General features: G+C 43.8%; 1 protein-coding gene across 1 annotated transcript in view; it reads right to left on the bottom strand.

The window, feature by feature from the left end:
• The window catches only part of INTS9 (integrator complex subunit 9), a 60,380-nt gene that overhangs the window by 31,920 nt on the left and 2,266 nt on the right, over positions 1 to 26,194 (bottom strand). The window contains exons 2-9 of the mRNA XM_059468034.1: positions 23,897 to 24,024; positions 19,718 to 19,778; positions 17,489 to 17,551; positions 13,776 to 13,915; positions 12,064 to 12,150; positions 7,816 to 7,936; positions 5,970 to 6,104; positions 3,286 to 3,397 (exon numbers count right to left, since the gene is read on the bottom strand). Coding sequence (XP_059324017.1) covers positions 3,286 to 3,397; positions 5,970 to 6,104; positions 7,816 to 7,936; positions 12,064 to 12,150; positions 13,776 to 13,915; positions 17,489 to 17,551; positions 19,718 to 19,778; positions 23,897 to 24,024 — 847 coding nt within the window. The remainder of the gene's footprint in view (positions 1 to 3,285; positions 3,398 to 5,969; positions 6,105 to 7,815; positions 7,937 to 12,063; positions 12,151 to 13,775; positions 13,916 to 17,488; positions 17,552 to 19,717; positions 19,779 to 23,896; positions 24,025 to 26,194) is intronic.

Genomic DNA, 26,194 nt, shown 5'->3' with positions numbered 1-26,194 from the left:
TGAAAAAGCTCCTGCCTCCTCTTCCTCACTGCCCTAGGGGTCTGCAGGGCTGTTCCTCACTAATCCTCATTCTCCTCTTCCCTGGCTGCAACTGCTCCTGCACCGTAACTTCCTTCCCCTCTTCACTCTGATATCCCACAAGTGCTGCCACCTTGGCCAGCAGTGGGTCCATCCTGGAGCCAGCTGGGATGGAGAAAACTTCTAGAAACCCCTCACAGAAACCAGCCCTGCAGCCCCACACTACCAAAACCTGGCCATGCCAAAGCCAACACAGCCTGAATTCCCAGCTCTCCCTTCCTCACAGCCACTGGTTCCCTGGAAACCCCAACATTTTCTGCTGAAAACAAGCACAAGTTCAAGATTCCTGGGGCCACAGAAGAAATAACAGAGGGTAAAGTCTTGGAGGAGATGTCAGCTTGAGTTTCTGCCCCCAGCAAAACTGAAGAGCTGTTTTGAGCAATAATGGATATAAAATCACAATCTTGGGAGTGGAGAAAGATTCCAGCCAGATGCCCACCAAGCCAGGGATCCACAAAGGGTTAAGAATCACCTCCCAGCTTCTGCAAAACAGGGGTGACAACCTTTCCAAAAATAATGCTTTCCACACAAGCAGCAGGTCCAGTCTGGCTCTCTGCAGCACTAAAACAACTTTTCAGAGTTGTCAGCAAGAGGACACATCTATCTGAAAGTTGTTTAAAGCCCAATTTATCTTGGTGACTGACGGATGCTCTCTCCTGATAAAAGTTGTATAATAATCTTGGCATTTCAAATTTAGTCTCCTTCAGCAGCTCCATAACAAGTTGTTCAATTTACAACTCACAAAGAGATCCTTGCTTTCCCAACAGCTGCTGCCACAAGGTCGAGTTGGCACCTAAAAAGCAAACTGTGCTCTTTTCTGCTCTCTATAAACACACACAGCCTCACACTCACACAAAATATCACCAACTGTCCCCACAGACAGACTGGCAGCTTTGCTGCTACTGCCCAAGGCAATGTGGAAATAAAACTGCTCTCCTTGAGCTGCAGAGTGCTGCTGCTGCAGAGCTGAGCAGGGAAAAAAGGGGCTTGGGGTAAAGTGGATGAAAACAGACAGTGAGGTGGAATTTTCTGGGATGAAAACAGAGAGGGAGGTGGAATTTTCTGGGATGAAAACAGAGAGTGAGCTGGAGTTTTCTGGGATGAAAACAGACACTGAGGTGATATTTTTACTTCCATTTCTGTGCCTCACATCCCTCCTTCACAAGCATGCTGGTACCTCCTCATACACACTTTTGGGGAATTTTGGTCTGCTTTAGAGTTTTTACCTTGAGTGTTCTGAGCTGCTTGTGCACTCCCTTGAATATTTTGGAAGTGAGAAAACATAGATGAAAACCACTGTGCTCAGCCTGCCTGCTCAATTGCTTTTCCCATTAACCCATTGCTTCTGGACTTTTTATATATTTGAAAGAAAACTGATGTTGAGTAGATAAATATAGCTGGTGTCATGTAAAAGACAGCCCTAAACTGCATTAATATAGAAATATTTAATTTCTTCAGATTGCTGGGTTTTGGCAAGTATCACTCAAATTCCAGATTCTTACAATGGCATTATTTTATCATCTTCCTTTGGTCTTTAATGATTTTCTCATTTCTCTGAGTTTGTCTCATTCAAGACAGAAACTGGTTTGAGGACCTGCAAACCCCTGAAAAGAGTTCAGAATGTTTCTGTAAACCAGAACAAGTTGTGCAGACAAACAGCCACCTGCACTGACACATGTAACATGTTTATTTATACACAGCCAACTTCTGGATTCTGCCTTGGCTCAACTACAGCCCTAAGACTTTAATTTGTAAATGCATTTTAATGAACAGTCTCACTCTTGTTTACTCAGTGCTATAGGAGGGGATTGTGCCACTGTTTGTCAGAGGGACAGTGACCCCCATGAAGGTCCAGAGAAGGGCAGCACATCTGGATTTACCAACACAATGTCACCAGAGCTGATCTGTGGCAGCTCACAGGGTAATAAAATTCAGTGTTTAAAAACAATGAAAAGGCAGGTGAAACACACACATACACACATGTAAAAACACACATTTAGGAAAGGAAGTCACAGGTGTTAACACAGCTTCAAGGGGAGGTTGAACAAAACCACTGGGCATTGTTAGCTACACCAACACATCTAATTCAGGAAATTCCTGAAATAAAAAACTTAAAGATCGTGAGAGCAAAGTATCCCAGAATCCCACCCTGCTCTCCTGCAGGCATATGCACACAGTCCCTGCTGGAGCCAGGATGCTGGCAGAGAGGATCTTTAGTAAAACCCATAATTACCATTCTTATAAAATGCCAAAATGTGCTCTATTAACAGATATTTAGGATCATTGAGCGGACTGGGTTGGAAGGGACCTTAGGGATCCTCCAATTCCAACCCCCTGCCATGGGCAGGGTCCCATTCCACCAGACCAGGAATTTAGTGTGATTTAGTTTTCTCATGTCTTTTGGTAACCTTTGTCAGGATCCTTCCATCATGAGCTTTTTAGTTTTATTTGTAAAAAGTAGTGAATTTTAAAAAAAGGGAAGATCTCTGATGAAAGAACAGGGAACATAGAGCAGGACAGCCATGGAAGAGTGGTTTGATGAAAGAAGGATGAGAGCACAGAGGAACTGAGCAGGGGGAAGGGGAGAAAAGCAGAGAACAGCACTGGATGTGACATTCCAAACAGGCTGGAAAATGCTGCCATTCACACTGATATCACAGCTTTGCAATTATCAGCTTTTCCAGCTGTGAAAGCGTCTGATTAGGTTTTATATATCTGGGGGTCTATAAATATATCTTGACTTTTTTTTTTTAAACAGAGATTGTGCTGTTTGCTTTCGATATATTTAAAAGTCAGGTGTAAGAAGGGAAGCAGATGTGCTTGTTTTCAAAACTGAAAGTCATAAAAAGCATATAAAGATTTTACTCTGGCTGATCCACAGGAAGGAAATAGTAATATTTCAGCTGGGAACAATATCCACATAGCCTGTTGGCAGCCAAGTGACATACTTAGCAAACCAGGAGCAGCAAGTGATTAAATCTCATTATACCTGTTCCATTCCAAAACATTTTAGGTACAACTTGTGTCTCTCCAAGCACTTACTGTATTAATGACACCAAGAGCACATCGTAAAATCTAAACAGGTAGTTTTATGCCAGGAGCTATAGCTGGACAACTTATTCATTTCCAGGAATCTCAGAATTATTTCCCACCCAAAGCCATGAATAAGATGATAAAACAGGCAGGAGATTTCTCTCAGTGACCTACCCAGGTTGCTGCAGAACTCTCCCACCATTCCATCGGGGTTGGCAGTGGGGATCTGGGTCAGCCCTGTCAGGATGAGAACGTCGCTGTTCTTGAGGGAAGCCTGGTCCATGGGCTGGAACAGAGCACAGGGAAATAAAATCAGGAATGGGACAGTTCCTCCAGGCAGGACATGATGGATACAGTCACCAAACATTTTATACCTCACACTCCTCCATCTGTGGAAAACTAACTTGTTTTATTAAAGCAGAATGAAACTGCAAACCCATTTCTCTGCATTAGCAAACAGAGAGTAGATATTCAGAAATCTGATGTTAGTGTGACACTAAATACACATTCTTGACACTGAAAACGTGGCATGATCCAATCTTGATAAGGTGAAATCCAATTCTCTGTCTGCAGATGGTGAAAAGGTAACTGAGCCTCACTCTGGGTTGGGATGTCCTTGCCACAGCTACTGATTAAGCAAAAGTGGGCAACTGCTTGGCAGCTGTGTGGTATCTTATGGTTATTTACTCTCAATAAACAACTCTCTGCAGTCTCATCAGTCAGGAAAGATTTCTGCCAGAAGAGACAGATGAAGAGATTTCCTCTGCTGAGCCCCCAAGACCCTGCTCACAGCTCTCCAGAGCCATTCTGAAGCAGTTGAGAAGGACCCTGCTCTGTTAAACATGCAGGGGAATTTCATATCAACTCTGACAGGAGTTGAAACTGTGCACCCCCTTGTAGGATCAGACCTGACACGTGAGATTTATCACAATCTTTGACTCTCTCCAGTGTGTCCATGAAAATGAAATGCCAATAATGCGATAAAAAATAATATGGAATCTGCCTGTGATAATGTACATAATGATTATGGTATATTAGATCCCCATAATTTCAGATGCCATTGCACTGAGAGGGCCTGCATTGATCTTTGTGGGTTAATGTAAAGAATATGTCTTAAAAGGCTTTTAGTGACATGTCTGAACCTGTGCTGTCAACTCCTGTTCTCCACTTCAGTGGCAACGGTGTCAATCCAGCCTCAGGAGAGGGGGAGACAAAATTTCAATGGAAACCATCTGCCAGAAGAACAGGGAACAGTCAGTGGTGCCAGGCCTAAATCCCAATTCACTGCAAAAGCAGCTCTGGATATGTTCAAAGCAGATCCTTTTTAAAACAAAATGCAGTGACTTTTTTCACACCCTGCTAAAAAAATGGGAATTTCATGATGAACTTTTCATCATGATCATATGGAGAACCAGGACAGACAAACAACTTTTCACTCCTGAGGAAGAAATGATTTGTTGCTCACAATTCTGACTGTGTGCCACTCAAGAGATACTGTTATCATTACATATTGTCTGTCAAACATCAAAGAGATGATGAAGAGCTGGTTGGAAGCTCCCAAAAGCCACACACAGAAACACCAGATTGTAGCAGCCTGTGCTCCCAGGGATTAACCCCAGGACAAAAATTGTCCATTGTCCTCAAAAAGCATCTGGAAGCAAATGCAAGACAATGATGATATGGGGTAACATCTGTGATGTGGTAAATAACAAGGAAAGTACAAACTGAATGGGATTTTAACTATCTGTTAAATATTTCCTTTCACAGATGTGCCCATGAGCAGCTCACACCATTCTCTGCTACTGGGACTTAATTTCCTTAAAACCAGAGATTTTACCAGAAGCTTCCAGAGAAATGTTCACCTTTGGAAAACAATGAAGTCTGACCTGATAAACTGAATTTCTTTTCATGTCAGTGAGGAGAAAACATTCTCAGCTACCAAATTACTTCGTACAGGGCAAAGTTTCTCCTCACAGAAATATTCCATTCACACATTATCAACTACTGCTGCTCCTTCTCCAGGAGGGGATGAGAGCACAGCCCAGGATGGAATGAGGCTGATGAGAAACAGGGATTTAGAGGCTCTGATACATTTTGTGCACCTAAGGATGGCCATACTATTAAGGATCATTTATCTACTGTAGTTTCTCAGCTGAGAACAAGCTTTTAAATGAGGGATGCTCAGAAGCAAAGCTCTCCAGCAGACACCCACCTTGGGGGAAATCACTTAGTGATCAAAAACCTGACACATCTTCTAAATTATTTTTAAATACCTCCTGCAATAATGCTTTTAACTATTTTGACAACTTCTGAAGCGCACGGCACTGCAAACTTCAAGCCTTTCTTTGCAGTAAGAATTTATGGATCTAGAGAGAATTAATTTACTGGAAATTACATCTACAGCACTATAAAGACTTTGCCCTTAGCAGAGCAGGGTGGAAAAGTTGGCAGCCACTGAGCTATCATTCCTCCTAAGGAAGGATGTTTCAGAAGTGATATAAAGCAGTCTGTGAACTGTCTGTGAAAATTCTTCAGTCAAATATGGATTTTTTTTAAAAAGTCACTAATGCTCTTTTGTTTAACTCTATTGAAAATGTCCTCTTTAGAGTGAAAGACAATTCCACAGTTTTAAGTGAACATCAAATCACTAAGAACAAAGAATTTTAGTTATCTTTCCCTCATAACTATTGATACCTGTCATTTGTCAGGGTATGTCTTATCAATGCCCATTCAGTCCAGGCACTGATAACACAGTTACCTTAAAGTGGCCTCTACCTTAAACCTGATCCTAGCTGGAATAACCCCTTTTTTTGGAGCAAAAGTTCCTCCTAAAGACTAAGGAAAGTCAGGGGCTGTACCTGAGGGTGTGTTGTAAGCAGAGAAGATCCTGAAACATAAGAAACCTTTTCATAGTGTGACTGGATAATCCAATTGGAGCTCCCAAGAGCGTAGCCCGAGCTCAGAGGGGTGACCTGCACAGCACCAAACAGCTCCTGAAACACACAGTGAGAGACATGAACTTGAGAGAGCCCCAGAAGAAATCAGGACAGGTCATTTTGTCATCAGTGGTAGGAATTTCAACAGCAGTTCTGCTGCTCAAAGCCTTTGTGAAGCTGTTCTGCTGAGAATTACACCTGCTGGTTTTACCCACCCATGTCTAGCAGGACACATGCTCTAAAAAAGCTTTTCCTGAGGCAGGGCCTCCATAAAGTTTCTCTTCCATGAGAATTTTATGGCATCTGAGTTCACACTGAACAACACCTCAAAGTGAAGGAATCAATCTTGATCCTTAATCTTGATCTTCTGCTTGTCTCTGCTGTATTGAAGAAGTTTGTGGGAGCTTTGCATCTTTGAAGATTCTATTCTCCTTTAGTCAAATTAAATTGGTATTGGCCAGCAGGAGAGAAGGAAGGACAAGCACTTCTATATTGATATAAAAACTCTGCTTGGGTTGCAAATTTTACTGTGGAAAACAAATTTAACCTCAAACTCACCAGCTTTCTAACTTTATTTCTTTTCAAATGCTACCTGCTGGTAATTTAGCAACAACATCCTGCAAACTCAAACCACATTTTAGTTTCAGTGTAAGCAACTTGACAGTTGCCTCCTTTGCAGGTGTCATTAGGAATTGTATTCCTTCATCTGTACCCAGGAATGTGGAATGCTTGTTTGGAGAAAGGAAAATAAACCTCCCTAATGTGATCTGCCTTCTGGTTACTGAATAATAGAACAAGCACCTGATTCATGCAATACAATGATTTTTCTAGTATTTCAATACATATTTGGATGCCTTGAAAAACAAGGCAGGGTGCCTTCATTCCTCAGAGTGTGCAAGCCAAGGCTCTAAAGTTTGATTATTTGAAAAGTTAGCTTTGGGAAGAGAAAAAATAGAGTTTTTTTCCCCAATAACTACAAAAGAATGATTGGCTGAGACACACATATCTAAAATTAAGGGAGATGCATCCACACTGTGAGGACAGTCAAAAATTAACTGAAACAATTCATGGATAATGAGAAGTCACAACTTACTTTAACCCATATTTTTATTTTTTAAGGCCTTTGAGCAGCAAAACCAGGTATCACAGCCCAAACAAGAGCAGGGATCATGGCACACATGCTGCCAACAATCCATATGGGATCTGCAGGCTATGGAACTGTGGGTTCAGTTCATTCTGGAAACTACACTGGATTATAGTCAACAGCATTACAGTCAATAACTGTGAGCTGGAAGCCCTGGGAAAGGAGTTTCTGAAGTTCACATTGAACCATTAGGTTTTGTTTACAGTCCCTAATTTACAGTATGAAACAAAGTGGAGGCTAAAGCACTCTGAAGATTCCCAGAAGTGAGACTGGGGAGCTGGGAAGGGGATGTGGCTTAGAGACAGAGAGGATACATTCACTCCCTGCATCCTCCCAGCTCTCAGTGGGCCAGCCATCAGCTCCAAATTTGAGGGCACACCACCTTAAAGTTGGCCTCCCCAAGGAAGAGAAGAAACAAATGGATATTCCCTGATTTCACCAAACAAGAGCCCTTCCTGGGAGGCAGACTGAGGGGCAGTCTGTGTAATCCTATCTTGCTTGCCTGTGCCAGGGTAACTAGATCCAACCAACACAGGATTTAGAGGGGAAAAGCTGGGGAACAATTGTTGGTGTTGCCCTGAGGAGTTTTGGTGTTGCCCTGAGGGCAGCTGTCCAGGTACTCACGATTTTCTGGGAGTAGCCCACCAGCTGGATCTTGCTGAGGGCTGCATTCACCTCAGGCATGGTGTAGCACTTCCTCCACATGGACACCTCCACTGCATCCTTCAGCGGGGCTGGCAGCAACCTGTGAACACCAGTGGAAGGTTCTGTGGGGATCCAGAACAACAGCTGGTGCTGGACCAGCTTCTACAACCATTTACATTCTCCACATCTTTCATTTTACCCTTTTAAATTTTTATTTTCAGTGTGCCTGGTGCTTCAAAGTGAGGAGCAAAGCCACATTTCCCTCACCCTGAGGACTGCTCTCCAGCTCTCTTTGTTGATGTTCTGTCCAGCCCTTGCATCAAAGAAATAGCTGTGATCAAGGTGTTACCGCAACTCTTGGGGTATTTTCATCCCTGATGAAAAGTGCTGGTTGATTTGAGATGTCAACAAGAAACACACCTCCAGCACTAGGATCTCAGATCAGTGTCCATTTTTTATATCATAATAATATCATTTTTTATATCATAATAATCTGAAAAATTCCCTAGTAATCTGAAACAATCTGGTGATTAAAGTACAGCTACCAGACCACGAGCAGGGATGGCCCTGCCCTGATTTCTGCCATTGGTCTCTTCCAAGAGCACATGTCCCTGCAGCTCAGCTCAGCTTCCCTGCCTTCAACCCCACTTCCCTCCTGAGTGCCCTGGCAGGGACGCATGAGCTGACACTGCAGACACTGCATTTCTCCGTGCAGGGGAGAAATCCCCTCCACGGAAGTATTTAAGATGTTTTACACCAAAGTGAGATCCATCCATTCTGCTCCTCACGGACACTGCAAGTCAGCTGGCCGGCATTGTCAAGGGAAGAAGTGAACTATAATGTCACAGGCTGGAAGAGGGATGGCTAACTTCTGGGAAATAAATCTTCCTCAGCAACATGAACTGAGGCAGGAAGCAGAACAGCTGCCAAATGCATAAGAAGAATACGATTTTTTTTTTTGTATATTAAACCAATGCTAAATCAAAGGCTAATTCAAACCAATTTCCAAAGATTTATGGAAATTGGTCAAGTTTCTTTGATCAATTTGTTTAAAGGAATTTAATTTATTGTTATATCTACTAGGTCAGTGAACTCCTCCATAATTTAAGATACTGAAGAAAGGATTAAGGACAGCTCTTGCCAAGACCACAGCACAGCAATTCCAGCACATGCTGGCTGAAAGCACCCTGTGCTTCAGGAAACAAACAAAGCCTTCAAGGTCTTTTTTGGGAAGTCGTAAGCAACAAAAGGAGACACAATGTGGAGAGTTGTGTACCACTGCACTGAAGCAAATTGCCTGTAAAAGCCTTTAACCTACCATAAGAAGCATTTAGTGTTGGAGGCTTTCAGGAGCTTCTCTTCTGGGAAGAGGAAAATGTTTCTCCAGGTAATGGAGAAAGTGGGGAATTGTCCTTGGTGACTGAAGGAAGTTTCTCTTAGCCTTGACTGTGGCTACACTGAAAATACTCTGATCCCTGGCAGAGACCAGGGGCACCAGTCTCCAGTGGCTTCATGAAGCTGAGTGACAACGAGGTGCTGGTCCCTCAGGTGCATTCAGTCTGTCATCTCACTTCTAAAATCCCTACAGAGTTACCAGAGGATGTTTTGTGGTCTGGAGTAAATCTACTGCCACCATGGCAACATCCTGTTAGAGATCACCTCACAACAGCCAGATGTGTGAGGGCAGCTCTGGGACTGCCATAAACGGGGAGGTACCATGAATCCACATGGTTGAGGATACAAAATTCACCCTTTAAAAACTCAGGGATTTGTATTTTTCCCTGGGATCTGCATGGAGACAGCCCCTCCTGGTCAATGCAAAGGGTGGCATTTAATGTATGATGTAAAATCCCAGAATTGTTTGAAGGGAGAGGAGGATGGCAGCACCAAACTACATCAGGCCACGGCCTCTCTCTGCCCGGCTCAGCCTCAGGAAACAGCCTGTTTCAAACACTTTTAAAAGATATGGGAAACCATCAAAAAAGAAATCAAGAAATCAACAAGAAAAGTGCTTTTCACAAGGCAAACTTCCTCTTTAGCCCCTGAATCCCACTCAGTGTGAAAGATATCCTGGCTGACATCTCCAGAGCTTCCACGAGACTGCTCACTTGAAATAAAAGCCAGTGGCAATGAAACAGGCTAAGCAATTAGTTCAGACTGGATCTGATAATGGAAAAATGTAAACCACTATAATGAACTTATTATATTTTATACAGTATTTGCATTTTAAATGCTCCAGTGCTTTATCTAATGAAGATGATAATACTTTGTGTTTTATACTAACTGTTTGGAGGAGAACTAGCTGAACTGTAAAGCAGTAATGGGGATTGATCAGCCTGAAAAATTAGACTCAGAAGTAATAAGTATTCTGTTCTAGCAACAGCCAAGTAGGAAAAAAAATCCCAATTCATCAAGATCACATTTTCCTAAGTAACGGATGTCAGTCCAAGGCTGCATGTGCCATTAGCCAGGTGCTAATTTGGGGATCAGTTGATGTTTTGCTCTAATAATCAGTTCCATTCACGCCTGCGTGACACTTGTCACCAGGCATCTCAAAACACTTGCAAACATTAATTAAAGTCCCCGGGTGCCCTCTGTGCTGGATGGGAGCTGTTTTACAGATGCACACAGAGGTGAAGGGGGAAACTCAGGGCACAGGTGGGGCAGAGGTGGAGAGGGAGGTCACATTTGTCCCCTTGTTCCAGCTCAAAGACATTGAACATTGGTTCAGACCAGCAGAGTTAATAATACACAAATTTATGTTATTAAACTGATGTTTATAGCTCCCACCTCCCTGCTACCCCTTTAAAATGGAACTATGAATTTTGGAGGACATGCCCAGCAATAGCAGAGAGGAACATGTATTTTAAATAGCACTTCAAGGAAAAAAAGGCTCCAGTCTTCTACAGCAGCTGAATCAGAACAAAAATTCCCTCTCTGTGTTCTCCTCTGGAATAATCAGCAGCATGCAAAGTGCCAGGCAGCACTTTTCCTAAAATACGACCACCAGGAAAGTGACATTATATGAGCTGCAAGATATATGATTCTCCTTTAAACCATGCATACAAAACATGCCTGCTGTGACAGGAATAATGGCTCCAGTCCTCTCTCCCCACACACTGCGAGTGTCAGCAGTGGCTCTGGGCAGGCCAGTGGACCCCAAAATTTAAAAAATAAACCCCACTATTCTAAAAATCCCGCTGAACTTCAGTGTATTTGGTTTTGCTTTACATCCAACTTGATATCTGCTTGTGTTCTTCAGAAGAGTGAGAGTTATGGTGTAAAGACTGCTCCTAAATTCAGCAGGGGAACACAATATACAGCTAAAACCATGGTAATTTGGATTTTTAATTTTTGCTTTGTGATATTGGGAAATATCAAGGCTACTTTTCTAATGTAAGAAATAATTCACTTTTAGGAAACTTCTAAATCAAGCCATCTTAAAATTTAGGAGTATAAAAAGGGAGATCAATTTAAAATGCACAAAGCAGCTTTTAAAAATAACTTTTTAATCAACCAATCCTATCTTTAAAATGTGCTAAAAACAAAACTGTCTCCTCCAAGGAACAAGCTGTGCACCTGAAACTGTTTTTATTCCCAAGAAAGCATCATCTACAATTATTAAACTGTATAGTTAAGTTTTCGATTCCATAGGCTTTCAAAACTCTGAGCATTTTGTTTTGATGTATAGCTGGAATAATGGACATGGTGCTGCAAAATAAGCTTTTTTATTCAGATTTTAATTTGGTTTTAAGCTTTGTAGAGCCAAAAATCCCACCTCTGCTGTTCAGGTGTAAAGATGGGAAGAAAGGTAACACCAGTGACCTCCAACAGCTGGGTCTTGACTTTCTTAGTATGTCAGCAAACATAAATGTAAATATCATTTAAATTTAAATTATTCCAATGCAGTATCATTAAATTTAAATAGCCTCCTCATTTCAATAATTTTTTATGATGTTACTACCAAAATCTGATGGTTTTATCTACCATCATGGAGCTGAACTGTGTGAGGAGAGATCAGGGGAAGCTTTGCTCTTTCCAAGTCTTTCTCCAAGAAACAAATTTGTGAGGTTGGAAAACCAACAACGTGCAGAAATGATTAAAGAAATAATCGACCCAAGGAGTCACAGCAGCAAATCTCAAGTGGTGGGAGCAGAGCCATCCTCACAGTGACTCCCATACTTTGGTGCTTTGGCACAATCACCTTCCCTGGGACTCCTTCCTTACCTTTGCACCTCCTTGTTCTTCCACATGGAGGCAGACTGAGCCTTTGGCACGCGTTCAATGGAATTCACCAGCTCTTCCATCAGGAGCCTGAAAAAATCAAACCTAAATTAGCGCTGCCTCCTCTCACACAGGAGAGAGAGAACTCTGGCCCAAATCTTTCCAAAATACCACAGAAATTGTAACACTCTGAGGGGTTCTTCCCACAGAGGCCATGACCAGCACTGGCCCTGTTTATCCAATGAGTGTTTTCCAATTCCATCTGCTTGCAACAGAGGAGGATCTGGCCCACTGGGTTATGGGCTATTTGGAAAGTGCAAGGTAATTTCTTCATTACTGACTGCTTGTGATAATTAATGAGACAAAACACACAACAAAACCTCCTCAGCTGCTGCCTGTCTGTCACTTAGGGAAACCAAGCATGCTGTCAGAGTGAGCTCTGCTCATCTGCCAACGCAGATTCGAGACAGGAAAAGGTGTCAAGCCTTAGAAATAGTCACTGCAGATTTCCCTGCCCAAAACTAAACAGCATTTGTGATTGTGTGCAGGCTTTCCCTTGAAGTTTGGAGCACAGGGACAGTATCTGGAACGACTTGGGGTGGGGAGAACACACCAGTGCACTCTCCCACAAGGCTGTGCTTGTTATCTCCAGCTCTGGAGCAGTAAAACCAGAGGTTTACTACTCTATTCCTATTTACACAATTCCTTTCACCTACAAGGGCCTTCAGTTTCTGTTTGCTTTCACACAATGGGGGAATTACTCTGGCATGGGAAGTTTGCACAGGACCTTCAGTGGACAAAGATTCCTGCCCTAAAGTGCTTCCAGAGTAGTCCAGATAGGAGGGCCTAATCTGGCTCCTAATTACTGAATGTAGCAGCCCTGCAGGAGAGAGGAACAGAGCTCAGTTCCAGTTAGGCCTCACCTGCAGCATTTGGTGTTGACCCATCCAATCAACAAGACAATTTTGTAAAAATAAACTGGCAGGCATGATGACTGTTCTGGTTTTGACTGCACTGTCATATCTTTTTCTACCTCAGTCTCCTCTTTCTGCCATTTCTCTCAGTGCTTCTCTCTGGAGTTCAGAGCTCACACAGCTCAGCTGTCATTTGAGATGATGTCAGCCTGAATTCCTTTCTGTGGAGTGGAGGAAGGTGTGATTATATGGAATCATAAAATCCTAGAATGGCTTGGGTTGGAAGGGACCTTGAGGATCATTTAGTTCCAACACCTGCCATGGGCAGGGGCAGATTCCACTAGACCTGGTTGCTCTAAGTCCTGTCCAGCCTGGTCTTGGACACTTCCAGGGATGGGGCAGCCACAGCTTCTGTGGGGAACAAGTGCAGTTTTCTGATTGGGAAGTCTCCTTTTGGTGAAGGGGAACACAGAAGAGCAGGAGAGCTCTTTGATCTACGGTTTTTGAAGGTCTGAGTTTGCCTATGTGGCAATTACTGAGGTGTCTCAGCCCACTCAAATTCCACTGTCCCACATCTGTGGCCTGGACTCAACACAAAGCACCTGCTGGAAATGCTGATGCTTCCAGAGGCTGGGAAACATGGAGTTAACACATTTACAGCACTAAGGGCTTGGCTGGTGTTCAGCTCCTGCCTGAAAGCCTCTTTGGAACATTAGACACCACTCCTCTCCCACATTGTCCTTTACACCTTCTCCTCAGCAGTGATGAAAGAGGAGCAGAGAATCTGAAGGGGTTTTTTACCTGCCAATTTGAACAGTGGGCTCAGTGGCATAAACTGTTCCAGTGAATCCTGTGTACTCTGTGATGTAGGGCAGGGCCATCATGCAGTGATAGTTGGAGATCAAGATCACATCCACAGTGGAGAGGTCAAGCAGTTCAGTCTGAAAACAAGAGCAGAGATAAGCAACTTGTAACCCTTTCAGGCAGTCTAATAAATGGCAGAAAAACTTCTCCTCTTTTTTTTAAACTTTATTGCAGGAATGTAACTGGTTTGTAAAAGCATCTCTCAGCTGTGGCAAAGATTAATGTTGCCTCTAAATTAACAAGAATTATTTTAAAAGCTCCCTAAAATTATTCCATTCTCCAGCCTGGAAAGGAAACCATGTCCTGGGTTTTTCTGTCTTCCAGGTGATGAAATGGCTGCTGTTATGAGATCCATGATTTATTTTTATCAAATAATTGATGTATGCACCTCCTTAGGAAGGGACACCAAAATTTCTGCATCAGTGATTTAGGGTGTCTCATTTTTTTTATGCAGCACATCATACTGTACCCCAAGAAAGAGATGAATGAAGATTGTATTTATTCATATGCTTAAAAATAATCCTCATATTTTCCCAAAGTAAATGTTTGGCATCTTTCTCATTCACATTTTCTACAGCAGGAGATGAAGCCCATTCACAGGATACAACAAAATGGATGGGTGGGCTCAATTAGTTTTGATGTGACAGTTTAGACAAGAGTTCTGAGAGTGAAAGAAGATTTCACACATTGTTAAAAGAATTTTAATTAGAAATATTTACTGGTAATGCTATAACACAAATGGTGTCAAGTCAGAAATTTACAAGATTACTGACCTCTAACTCAGTTATTATAGAGCAGCTAATGGAATTCAACACTCATCAAGCACATATTATCTGATTACAAGGCTTGGTCCAGCAATTTGAATAAAAAAGGCAAGAAAGTAGGTCACTCTGCTTTGCAGAGGGCTGACACAGTGCTCTGGTGACAAGCTGCTTAACTCCTCCTAAGCACTCATGGTTTCAATCCATGATCAGCAATGATCTCTGAGCTGAGAACAGGAGGTGAAACATCACCCTCAGCTCCATGACAGGGAAACCTTTTATCTTCCTGGGCTTCCAGGCAGGAACACATCCCTGGAAAGTATCAAAGCATCTGCTGATGCCTGCTCCTGCCAAAGCTTGGATTGTGCACACCTTGGTTTGCACAGATTTCAGCTGTGTCCAGACTGTACAGGATCAAATTCTAGACTGGTGTGGGTGGGAAAGCCCTTAAATACCAACCTGTTCCACCCAGGTTGGGAACCCTTAAAGACCAACTTGTTCCACATCTCCACTATCCCAGGTTGCTCCAAGCCTCATCCAGCCTGGCCTTGGACACTCCCAGGGATCCAGGGGCAGCCACAGCTTCTCTGGGCACCCTGTGCCAGGACCTCCCCACTCTCACAGGGAATAATTCCTTCCCAAATTCCCATCCATCCTTGCCCTCTGGCAGTGGGAAGCCATTCCCTGTGTCCTGTCCCTCCATCCCTTGTCCCCAGTCCCTCTCCAGCTCTCCTGGAGCCCCTTTAGGCTCCGAAGGGGCTCTGAGCTCTCCCTGGATCCTTCTCTTCTCCAGGGGAACACCCCCAGCTCTCAGCCTGGCTCCAGAGCAGAGGGGCTCCAGCGCTGAGCTGAATCCCAGCCCAGGAGAGCCATCAGGAGGATGCACAGCAGCACTTTCCAACCTCAAGCATGCCCCATCTCAGCACCCTAGAAGCATTTACTGATACCATGAAAAGGGTGTCAAAACCAAAACAAAGTGAAATCTTCCCTGGGGCTTGCAGCGATTTCACTCAAGTGCCTTTGAGCTGAAGAGGCTTAAAAATGTTTCTTGCATGTGAAGTGAGAGAGCAGAAAGGTGCCAAGCAAAGAGAGGGCTGCACCCTGCACTCTGCCATGTGTGAGAGTACTCAGCTGCTGAGACAGCCTCATCTCACCTTGTGGCTGCTGGATTAGACCCAAATCTTGGCTTGCTCTGGCAGTGGTGTTCTGGAAGGGATACAGAGATTCTCTGGCTAACTGCTGCTGCAGACAAGTTTCTTCAAAAGAAGTGGCATGGAAGGAGATCAAGTAAAAGACTCTTTCACACAAGCTCCCTCTCTTATCCTGTGTTGTCAAACAGCTGCAACATTTCCACTCTGTTTGCAGCTGGCCACGACTCCTGAAGCTCCTGCAGATGGGAGCTCAAGGTGTGAGCTGGATGTCACAGCAGATCTCTTCCCAGGGTTCATGGAGGACATGTGGCATCTGCTGGGAATTTTGGGAAACATCTGAGAGGCCAATTTTAAAGTTCCTGCAATGGTGATGTGCAGTTGGTTGTCATGTTCTGGTTGTAGGATGGGCTGCTGGGAAGCAGCTTCATGCAGTGGTAACAGGAGTAAGACGAAGCAGTGACTCCCTGTCTGTCATATTCAGAGCTACACATGTGGGTATTTTCCAGCCCAAAGTAACCAGAAAGTCTGGCTGAAGCATCCTAAACCCCAGCAGATAATAATTCCAAAGAGAATCCAGCACATAAACCCTGTCCTTCCCACATCTGGGCCATAACGGCACTTTCTACAGACACAGATGCTTCCCACATCCCTCAGCTTCACAGGACAGTAACTAAAAGGAGAAGAACCCAGAATTCACAAAACCCCAGAAGTATTAGGGTTTTGGGCTGGTCTTTTTTAGTTTGATTGGATTATGACAATTCCAGCTGGGTTGGAATGGTTGTAATCTGTTGGAACCACTTGCCAAAGCCAGTTCCAGAGCTGCTAGCTTGTTGGGAAGAATCAAGATGACAAGAGTGATGCCAGAAGTGAGTGCCATGGGATCCACACATGGGAACAATATTGCCAGAGCCTCAGCAGGCTGACAGCAACCTTCCAGGAGTGTTTTGGGCTTCCTGCAAGGTTTTTTTTTGTGTTTTGTGTTTTCTACAAGGTCAGGCAGAAAGGAAAAAAAAAATTCTGCCCCCTGAACACACTGAGGAAAGGGACACTATTCCCATGCTGCTCTCCATTATTTATCCCCACCTCTCTCTGCTCAGCTTTTTATGTCTTTATTTCTCCTACAGCACTCCCCATATCCACTGGGTGATTCCAGGTAATCCAAACATCTTCACTGGTCTTGGTTGCTTTTTCTTAATCCAGAAATTCCAGTAAAAACCAACTTGAGCAGCCACTTGCATGTGGATATGAAGACCCAGCTCTTCCCTCAAGGAGGCTGTAAAAGTTTTTAACTTTAAAGTGCTGCTGGCAGAAGAGCAGCCAGCAGAATCCAACCTGGCCTAACCACAGCTGGCTCCCCAGGGATGTCCTGCATCTGTGGTTAGAGACAAGCTGCTTTCCTCACCTTCATGCCCTGCCCTCATCTAGATCAGCACATGGATCCTGTCAGTCAGCCCAGCTCAGTCTGGCTGTCTTTAAAAAGCTACAAAAAGGGACAGTTCAGTCTTCTTCTTGTGTCAGATTATTTGTTTAAGGAGACCTTCCATGTCTCCAAAAGGGTTGTTTCCATCCTTTTTCCAGTGTCATAGAACTTGAAAGCACCTTAACAACACAGAGTTTTAGCAGTGTTATTTACTGAGTATTAATAAATTAGCAGGAACCTGGTAATAATAATTTCACAGGTTTCTCCCATGTGATTGAATGGAGTCAGATTTTTCAGTAAGGGTTTGGACAAACTCACCTCTGGCAAGCAGAACTCAGGCACAGAGTCTACAAACACATGGCCAGAACACTCCTTCAGCTCCTGTAAAAAACCACACCAACAGAGGAGACACAAAAATGCAACACAGTGTTATCCAAGGCAACACATTTTGGATTTTCCAGATACTTTCTTTATCACAGGTAATTTCCAGCCCATTACTACAGGACATTTATTCCCCTTCTAGACATGATTTGGTGCAGGCAGATCTGCTGAAATTGCTTTCATGGCAGATGAGGCTGCTTGGTACCTGAAGGGATCAAATTCCCCTTGGGCAGGACAGACAGAGCACTCTGGGAGGTAAAGAAAGAGTCCTTGTAATGACCAGGAAGGGAAGTTTGGAGTTGGTTCCAAATAACATCCAACCTCTTCTGTCTTACTAGAACCTAAATACAATTTATAAAACCTATTTCAGAGTATTTGGTGGCACAATTTTTGGGGATCTAATTTCCACATGGCACATTTTCTTAAACTCTAGCCCCTATTTTCTTCCTCTTTTTTAAGGCTGACATCAAAAACTTTTGTCACATGAGAAGTCACATTCTTCAGGGTGGAACAAAAACATTCTCAACTCTACTCATAGCACAACTCACAGGCTCCCTACCACCCACCCTGCCTTCTCTCCTGTCCCACAGCAAGTGGGCTCAGCCAGCTACAGAGAGACAGAATTAAAGATTGAATCCAATTCTTAATAATTACAGTGCACCTCCCAACTAATAACGAATGAGCAATTACATCTAGTGGCAGAAGTCTCCTAACCTCATCTCAAGGGAGTTCAAAATGATTAAAAGTAGATCACAGCACATTTCAATGCCTCTCCAGGACTGAAGTTTTAAAACTGAGTGCTGTAACAGGAATGTCCACCCCACATGATAAAACACCCCCCTTTGACTCCTTCCCTTGGCTTTTTCCAGCATGGGTCAAAGAATTTACCATTCCAGGCACTTACAGTGGTCAAGGTGAAGTTAAGAGAGCTGCCTTTGAATTTTTAACATGATTTCCATGGCCATTGTCTGAGTTTGGAGGTTTTTCCTGAGCACACACTGCAGCAGCAGCATCCCAGAAATTTAAATATATTCCAAATGAAACTAGAGTGACAATCTGTCCATTCTTTGGAGCTCAGAGCTCTGACACCAAAGCTGGGGTTCAGGAGACACAAATTCCAGGGAATTCAAACTGAGCAACTCCATTTCTGCCCCTGAGCCTCTGCAGCCCTGCAACTGCCAGTTAGCAAGTGCTCTGAATAGAGCTGTTACTATTTTACCAACAGAAATGCTGCCTGCACAGTTTCTTTTGTCTCCAATGAGAAGAAAAATCGCGTCTTTAATCTATGATCTTCAGCTCCCTTGTCTGGAAAAATCAGATCAATCCATTTTGTCCACCTCAAAGTCCCCTACAAAAGCAACTATTATCACTGTTTGCTTTAATGTTCCCATAGTCAGAGAACAGTCTATTAAGCATTTTCTCCACTGGTACCTATTGCTGCCCACATTTGAAATGTATCTGCCTATTTTACTAACATCTGACATATTTTTTGTGCTCATTGTTCCCTTATGGCAGATCAAGCTGCCCGCTGCAGTGCCAAGTTTTGGTTGAAGCCTCAGATAAATTCTGCCTCCAAAACTGATGCAATGAAAAGAAGGGGGGAAAAAAAGAGCAATTCTGTGTCTCTCATGCTGCGGAGGAAGTTCTGTGTCTTAGAATCAGGAGGCTGGAGATAATATCCTCCCTGCTATGTCCAGCAGCAGAACACATGTTGATTTCAGAGGCCAAAGCCATGCTTTTCCTCTCTGAGAGACCTCCCATAGGCAAACCATTGCCTTTCCCATAGTTCTGCCTGAAAAAAGTATGAAACCAACCTCATTTATAGGCATGCTCTGAAACCTCAGTGTCAGAAAAGTGAGACTGTGGAATAAAAGGCATTCTAAGAAGGCGAAGCACTATTATTTATGGAGCTTCATGAAATACAAAAATATTCACACTGACGACTTCTGCATTTTAAGCATATTTTTTTATAATCTAGGCTACCTCTGAAGCCTGAGAGTTGCCATTAGCATTTTGTTTCAAAATGTTCTCTGCTCTGCAAGGACATCCTGGCTGCTGGAGGTACACAGAGAAACCTTTGGGATGAGTCAGCTCCTGCAGCACCAGCTCTCAACCTGTCAGGTGGCTTTTTGCATGGCAAGAAAATTCCAAGCATCACTCCTGTACCTTGTCCAGAAACATGCTTCCATCTTTTAAAACCCAGCCAGGAAGTTTGGACAGCCTGGGGCTGTGGAAAGAAAGAAAGAAAAATTATTTCAATATGAACTGAATTATTATCAGTGGCTAAGCACAGTCCTTCTACTTGGTGTCATACAGGCAGAGAACACCATTCCTGTCTCAGGGAAGTAACAGGCCCAATAAAACAGACAGACAGTTTCACTGTGGTTAAGTGTTCACCAAAATGACTTTTACAAATCATGATTATGACACTTATAAGTAAAAATAAATCAGAGGACAAGGCACACAGGGAGTTTTTAGTCATTTATGGTGAGGATTTTTAAAAGGCTCAGTGCTGCTGAGTTCCCTGTGGTGAAAGTGGAAGAATAAACACAAGTTAGGGCAGCAACAAACTCTGTGCTCAAAACAACACAAAAGCACCATAAAACTGTTCTGGGACAGAGGACAACAGACAAATATTCCCATCAGCAGTGGCAGGGAAAGACTGATGCTCTGGACTGAGTCATTTATAGACACAGGTTGGGATTTTATATCCACATAAACCATGGTTTTGTGCCTGGGTGTCACCCTGAAGACCCACACCAACAGCTGCACAGGACACAGGGGCAAGGAGGCTTTGCTGAGCCCCTTTTTTCATTGTTTCAAATGCTAACAAAGGAATTTAAAGGTAGACATTGTAATTCTGAGTTTACAGCAGTAATGGCTCAGCATTTCTTGCTACCATAACTGAGAGACTTATTTCTATTTCACAGTGACATCTGATTTTTGTATGAGCCTACAACTTAGCTCTAAACACACTCTCTGCCCAGACTGAAGTTTATTTACACAAATAAAAACAACTATTGAGTAAACAAGAGAATTGAACCCACCTGAAACCAAACCCTGCAGCAACTTCAGATTGGGACACAGAACCCGGTTGCAATGCACTTTGCAAGTGCTGTGCACTAAGCTCTGCAGACAGGCATGTTTATATCCTAAAAGCACTTTCAAATTCAACATCTTGAAAATAGGAAGTGATTCAAGGGCTCAAAGGAATGCTGTGTTCAGACTAACAGCAATATAAAAGAACAAATTCTGACACCCCAGTAAGTCACAAGGAAGGCAAAAGGGGAAATCCATGGGTCAAGACAGAAGGTAAGAGGTGAGAGCAGAAGGATCTGTCATGGAGGAGCTGTGCCAGAAGGACAATTCCCTTCTGAGGATAAAGAGCAAGGCTGAAGAAGTCTGATGGCAGAAAAGATGAAGTGACTAAATGTGCTGCCCAGTGGATTGTTCAAAAGCACAACTGAGGAGCAGTAATTTGGAGACTGGGGTGGGGGGCTGAGTACAATTGGTGCAGTGAGTCTAAAAGAGTTATGGAAAAAGCAAGAACAAACCACTCTGATATGCAACAATTCTGTGGAAGGGCCACCTGGAGGGCTGCAGTCCAATGTCCCAACACCAGCACAAGGTCAGGTCAGGGCCTTGTGCCTTGCAAATCCCTGGGTCCATCTGTGGTTTCAGCAGCATGAGGCAGAGCAGAATAAACTTCATTTTTTTGTCCTACTCCCCATAATTTAACCTAGCAAAAGTTTTGCTTTATTCATGATGGAAGAGCACTAAACTTGTACTAAACTGGCATCCACTGAGGAGTGAAGAGTCAGGGGAGGCAAAATGAGCAGGTGTGTCTTGTGTGTGGCTGAAAGCAGAACAAGCAACGCAGGACAGAAAGGACTCTTTACCTTGGAGACAAGAAGCAACACAGCTCCTCCTGCCATCATTGTGATAGAGTGATTGATTAATCCAAACTAGCTGGAACTGTCCCATAAATAATGTGAGCAAGTGTGTCATGGCTAGACAGGGAAGGTTAAGAGCTTCCCACATGTTCATTTTACTGTTTTGCATTTGACTTTGGTGCAGGGGAGAAAACTCCAGTTGACAAACCTCCTTTGAAGTACAGGAGCACAAAGAGCTGGGCAGCTGCAGGTGCTCAGCACGTGCTCCATGGGCTGGTGAGAACAGGGAATGCCATTTCCAGGGCAAGGGGGAATTAAATGCCTTTGCACTGGCATTTCTTTGAGGAGCAAAGAACTCTGAAAAATGCCCAGTCCTTTTAATGCCACAAACACTGCAGCACTTTCCTCTCTTATAGATTAGAGCACAGGCTCTCAAAATATTTGCTCAAGGAGGGTCCCATGCCAGGTAGGACACAGGAGTGAGCTGTGTAGCAAAGATCCTCTGTAATATCACACATTTGAGCAGATCACATACTGAGATTTGCAGAATCCAAGGGGTTCATGGATCCTGCTGGAATCTCTGGCTAAAGACAGCAGACAGAAGCATGGCTGCTCTCAGGTTAAGGTCTCACTCATCCATCTCCAATCAGCACATCTGGTTCTGAGAGGATGCAGCTGGACAGGACACCAGATCTGTGTTCAAACCCCTCAGTCCTTCCTGTCACCTTACCTGCATCTGATGACAATGTCAGCTCTCTGTCCCCCATGTTATGTTGGTAACACACATTTGAATTTCTGGGGTGTTTGGACATCATGGTAATGGACTCCTAATCTCAAATGGTACAACTATGAGTACTACAGAGATAAGGACTTTGCAGGGGCAGCCACATTCCTCCTCACATTTCTGACTTATTTCCACAGCTCTCTGCAGGACACCTGGTTTGCAGAGGAGATCAATTACCTGCCCACGTCCATGTGCTCAGGCCAATCCTTGCTCTGAGGGGTGTTCAGTCACCTCACCGACAAGATTGATTGGATTTAAATCCAAATGTTTGCTCTGATTCCACTGGGCCATCAGGGGTCAAACCTGACATCCTCTCTTATTGAGTTTGAGTCATTTTAGTGCCGACATTCAGGAGGGGCTTGGGGAATTCCAGGTTGTGACCTGCAATTTGGCTGTTCATTCCCAGGGTCTGCTATCAGCACACAAAGCTGCCACATCCCAGGGGAAAGCTGATTCCTGCTGCTCTAAAGAACCTCTTAAGCCTTTGTTCAATCACCTCATTTTGCTACTTCCTCTCTCAATTTCCTTTTTTTTTTGGGGGGGGGGTGGGAGAAAGCAAATGCAAGGCAATTCTGTTTGTACCTGGATTTCCCAAATTTTCAAAATTTATTACCAGTTGGTGGAGTCAGCAGCTACACCATGGAATGGGACAAAAATTGGCTTTCACACTGATCCCTCTGAGGGCATCTGTTGCCTCTCTACAGCAGATCCTGAACTCCAGGTTCTTGCAGAACAATGCCCACATTGTCTATTCCTTTCCTCTGCTTTCCAAAAAATAACAAATCATAGGAAGTGCTGGACAAAGTGCTTGAACCTCACTAGGTGACTTAGGAAACTCCCTTTTCCAATTGTATTTTCCCCCTCTCAATCAAGCCTTCCCTGAACCCAGAATGTTCCTCACTTATTTCCTTGTGGATCAAAGTTACCAAATGGCTTTTGAGAAAACTCCTACTCCTCCCCATCACTGAGAGTGACTCATTCCCACCTTTCCAACTGCTAATTTTTGTCATTTATTCCATTTACACAAAACATGCCAACCTAACTTACTACCCAAATTAGTCTAAAAACCTGGGGAAACACAACTTTGCAACAGGGCATAGAAAGGAGATCTCCGGATTCTGTTCTAGACTTATTTTTCTTTCTCTGCTGTTCCAATCCCATGCCCAGCTGCACTGCCCTTTTATTTGTTTAACTTTAAAAAGGGAACAATTATGCCATGCAGGCAACTAACAAGGGCTGCTAAGTGCTATTTTTCTTTGCATTAGTCTGTGCTCTGAAGAACAGCCTGAGAAGGTGGTGGTGAAACAGGACTTGCTGGGCTCCATCTCAGTTCCCCATTTATCTCATCTTGCATGAAGAAGCCAGAAAGATGACAGATATGTGACCTCACTTGTGCTGAGCAGTTGCAGCAATACTTTACTGAAGCTTAGAATAAATTATCCAGAAAAACCAATCAATAAATCCATAAAATGTCTTCCGTCCACTGAGCCAAAGGACGTTATTTTGATAAAGAGAATTTTTAAGTGAACAAAGTCTATTTATGATATCAGATGATGCTGTTCATTTGTACCCATCCCCTCCCTCTTTCCAATACACCATTTCAGGCACAGCACCCCAACAGCAACCCAAGAAGATGCAGACTAAGTGCTGACAGGCCACAGAACTCACCTCTGGACCAGAGGCAGGGGGAGGAAGTTGAGGGTGGACGTCATATCCAGCCCACAGTCCAGCATGATGGTGGTGGATTTGAACTTGAGCACGTTGCATGGCAAGGTGGGATGTCCTGACAGGCAGTACTGGAAGAAGAATGAGGAGGAGTTACTCAGAACCATTCAGAACATGACCCTTTCCTGCGTGCTGGGCACTGCTGAAGCCACACCTTGAAACCTGTGTCAGCTCTGGGCCCCTCACTGCAAGGACATTGAGGGGCTGGAGGGTGATCAGGGAAGGGAATGGAGCTGGGGAAGGGGCTGGAGCACCAGAAGGGGCTGAGGGAGCTGGGAAGGGGCTCAGCCTGGAGAAAAGGAGGCTCAGGGGGGACTTTGTGGCTCTGCACAACTCCTGACAGGAGGGGACAGCCAGGGGGTTCAGGCTCTGCTCCCAGGGAACAGGGACAGGAGGAGAGGGAACAGCCTCAAATTGTGCCAGGGCAGGTTCAGGTTGGACATCAGGAGGAATTTCTTCATGGAAAGGGGGGACAGGCAGTGGGAGGGGCTGCCCAGAGAGGTTTGGAGTCCCCATCCCTGGAGGTGTCCAAGGAATGACTGGAGGTGGCACTCAGTGACAAGGTGGGGTCAGTCACAGGTTGGACTCGATCGTGGAGGTCTTTTCCCCCCCTTGTTTTTAAACACAGTTCCTTACACACCAAAATAAAACATGATTTCCCATCAGTGTCCCTCAGCTCTGTGTGTTCACTGAGATTTCCCCATGTCAGGGTATTAAGGAGCAGATTTTCTTCAGACAGTTTTTCTGATCCCAAGGGTTGAGTGAAAAAGCTTTTTCTCTGGTTTAGGACACATGCAGAATATTTTTTTTTTTCTTGCAATCACCTATTTTCCCCAAAACCCAGGAAATCAACTTCTTTCAAACTCAGTCCTCCTGGCCAAACTAGAAAATTTGAAAACGACTCGAGGTGGACAGGGAGGCAGAGAAGCCCTGCAGGAACAGATTTTTATTTCGGTAAGAAACCTGCCCTAACACCCCCTGCACAGGGGCAGCAGCTGTGGGGCAAGTTCTCACCTGCTTTTTGTCTCGCTAAACACAAACAGGAAGCGGGAGGGACTGCGCAGCCCCACCTGAATGGAAGCGTTTGTGTATCCAAAGCCCAAAGGCTTTGCAGGCTTAATGAGGCGGCGAGCAGGTGATGCAGGGGGCACTTGAGCATCACTGAGATGCAGCCACCTCCTGTCTGCGGTGACAAACATTTCACCAGGCGCGGGAGCTTCGAGGGACAGCACAACACAAAGGTCGGGTTTAAAACGTGGGATTAGAGACAAAGGTCTGAGCAGAGCGCGGCCACCTCTGCGGGAAGGTTCCTCTGCTCCGCGCAGGGAATTTTGCATCTCCACTCTCCCCAGTGCGGGATCTGGCAGCGCAGCCACGCTCAGGCGCTCAAATTGGAGCTTTTAAATTCCAGTTTTTGTCAATGGAGATGAAAAATCTCACTTGTTCGGCCGTGCACTGCACTAAAAACAGACTCGGTCTTTTTCTAACTAATTTATCCCTTAAGCTTGTGTTCTATACTTCCCTCTACCAAGTGGAAAAAAAGGGAGATGAATAATTTCATTTTCTACCTCTGCTCACAATAATGTTAACACAGGACTGCAACTGTCTGGATTAACAGCCCTCAAGAAATCTATTTACATACATTCCTCAAAAACCTGCTTTAAACTGTATTTAAATAGCAAACCCGACTAAGCCTCAAATATTAAATTTAAAATATCACAGAGAGTTTTGTTTTAAATTCACAAAGCCTTAATTATTAAGGGGTTACAGCACATTTTGTCTTTCTTTTAGTAAAGTTTAAAAAAATATGTGAAGCCAAGCTGGTGAAGGAGTGAGGAATTCACTTGGTTTATTCACAAATGTAACACTCTCACGTGAAATTAAGTTCTCACCAGACCAGAACTTTGACAAATGAAGCTGTAAATTGAAGTAAATAGAAAGAAATGAAGGGAAAAATAAGTTCTATTTTTGTGGCTTTAAAACTACTGGTAATTAAAAAAGGCAATGAAATATCACCACTTTTATCAGTAAAATATTTTCTTGCCTTTTTCTGTAATCATGAGTGGTATCACACCCCTGACATCTATGACCTAACTGGAAAATCTTCCTTTTTTCCTTCTTTAAAAGCAGCTAAAATCATCTCTCTCTGTGGCTGTCATGTTGAGGTAAATGGATTCCTGGGAGTCAATGGATTCTTTCTACTAGATTCAAACAAAGTGACAGAAAAATAAAAAAGAACAA

This window comes from Ammospiza nelsoni, chromosome 3, assembly GCF_027579445.1.
Source record: "Ammospiza nelsoni isolate bAmmNel1 chromosome 3, bAmmNel1.pri, whole genome shotgun sequence".
Taxonomy (NCBI): Eukaryota; Metazoa; Chordata; class Aves; order Passeriformes; family Passerellidae; genus Ammospiza; species Ammospiza nelsoni.
The sequence above is the reverse complement of the archived record's forward strand: the minus strand, read 5'-3'. Positions and strand labels throughout refer to the sequence as shown.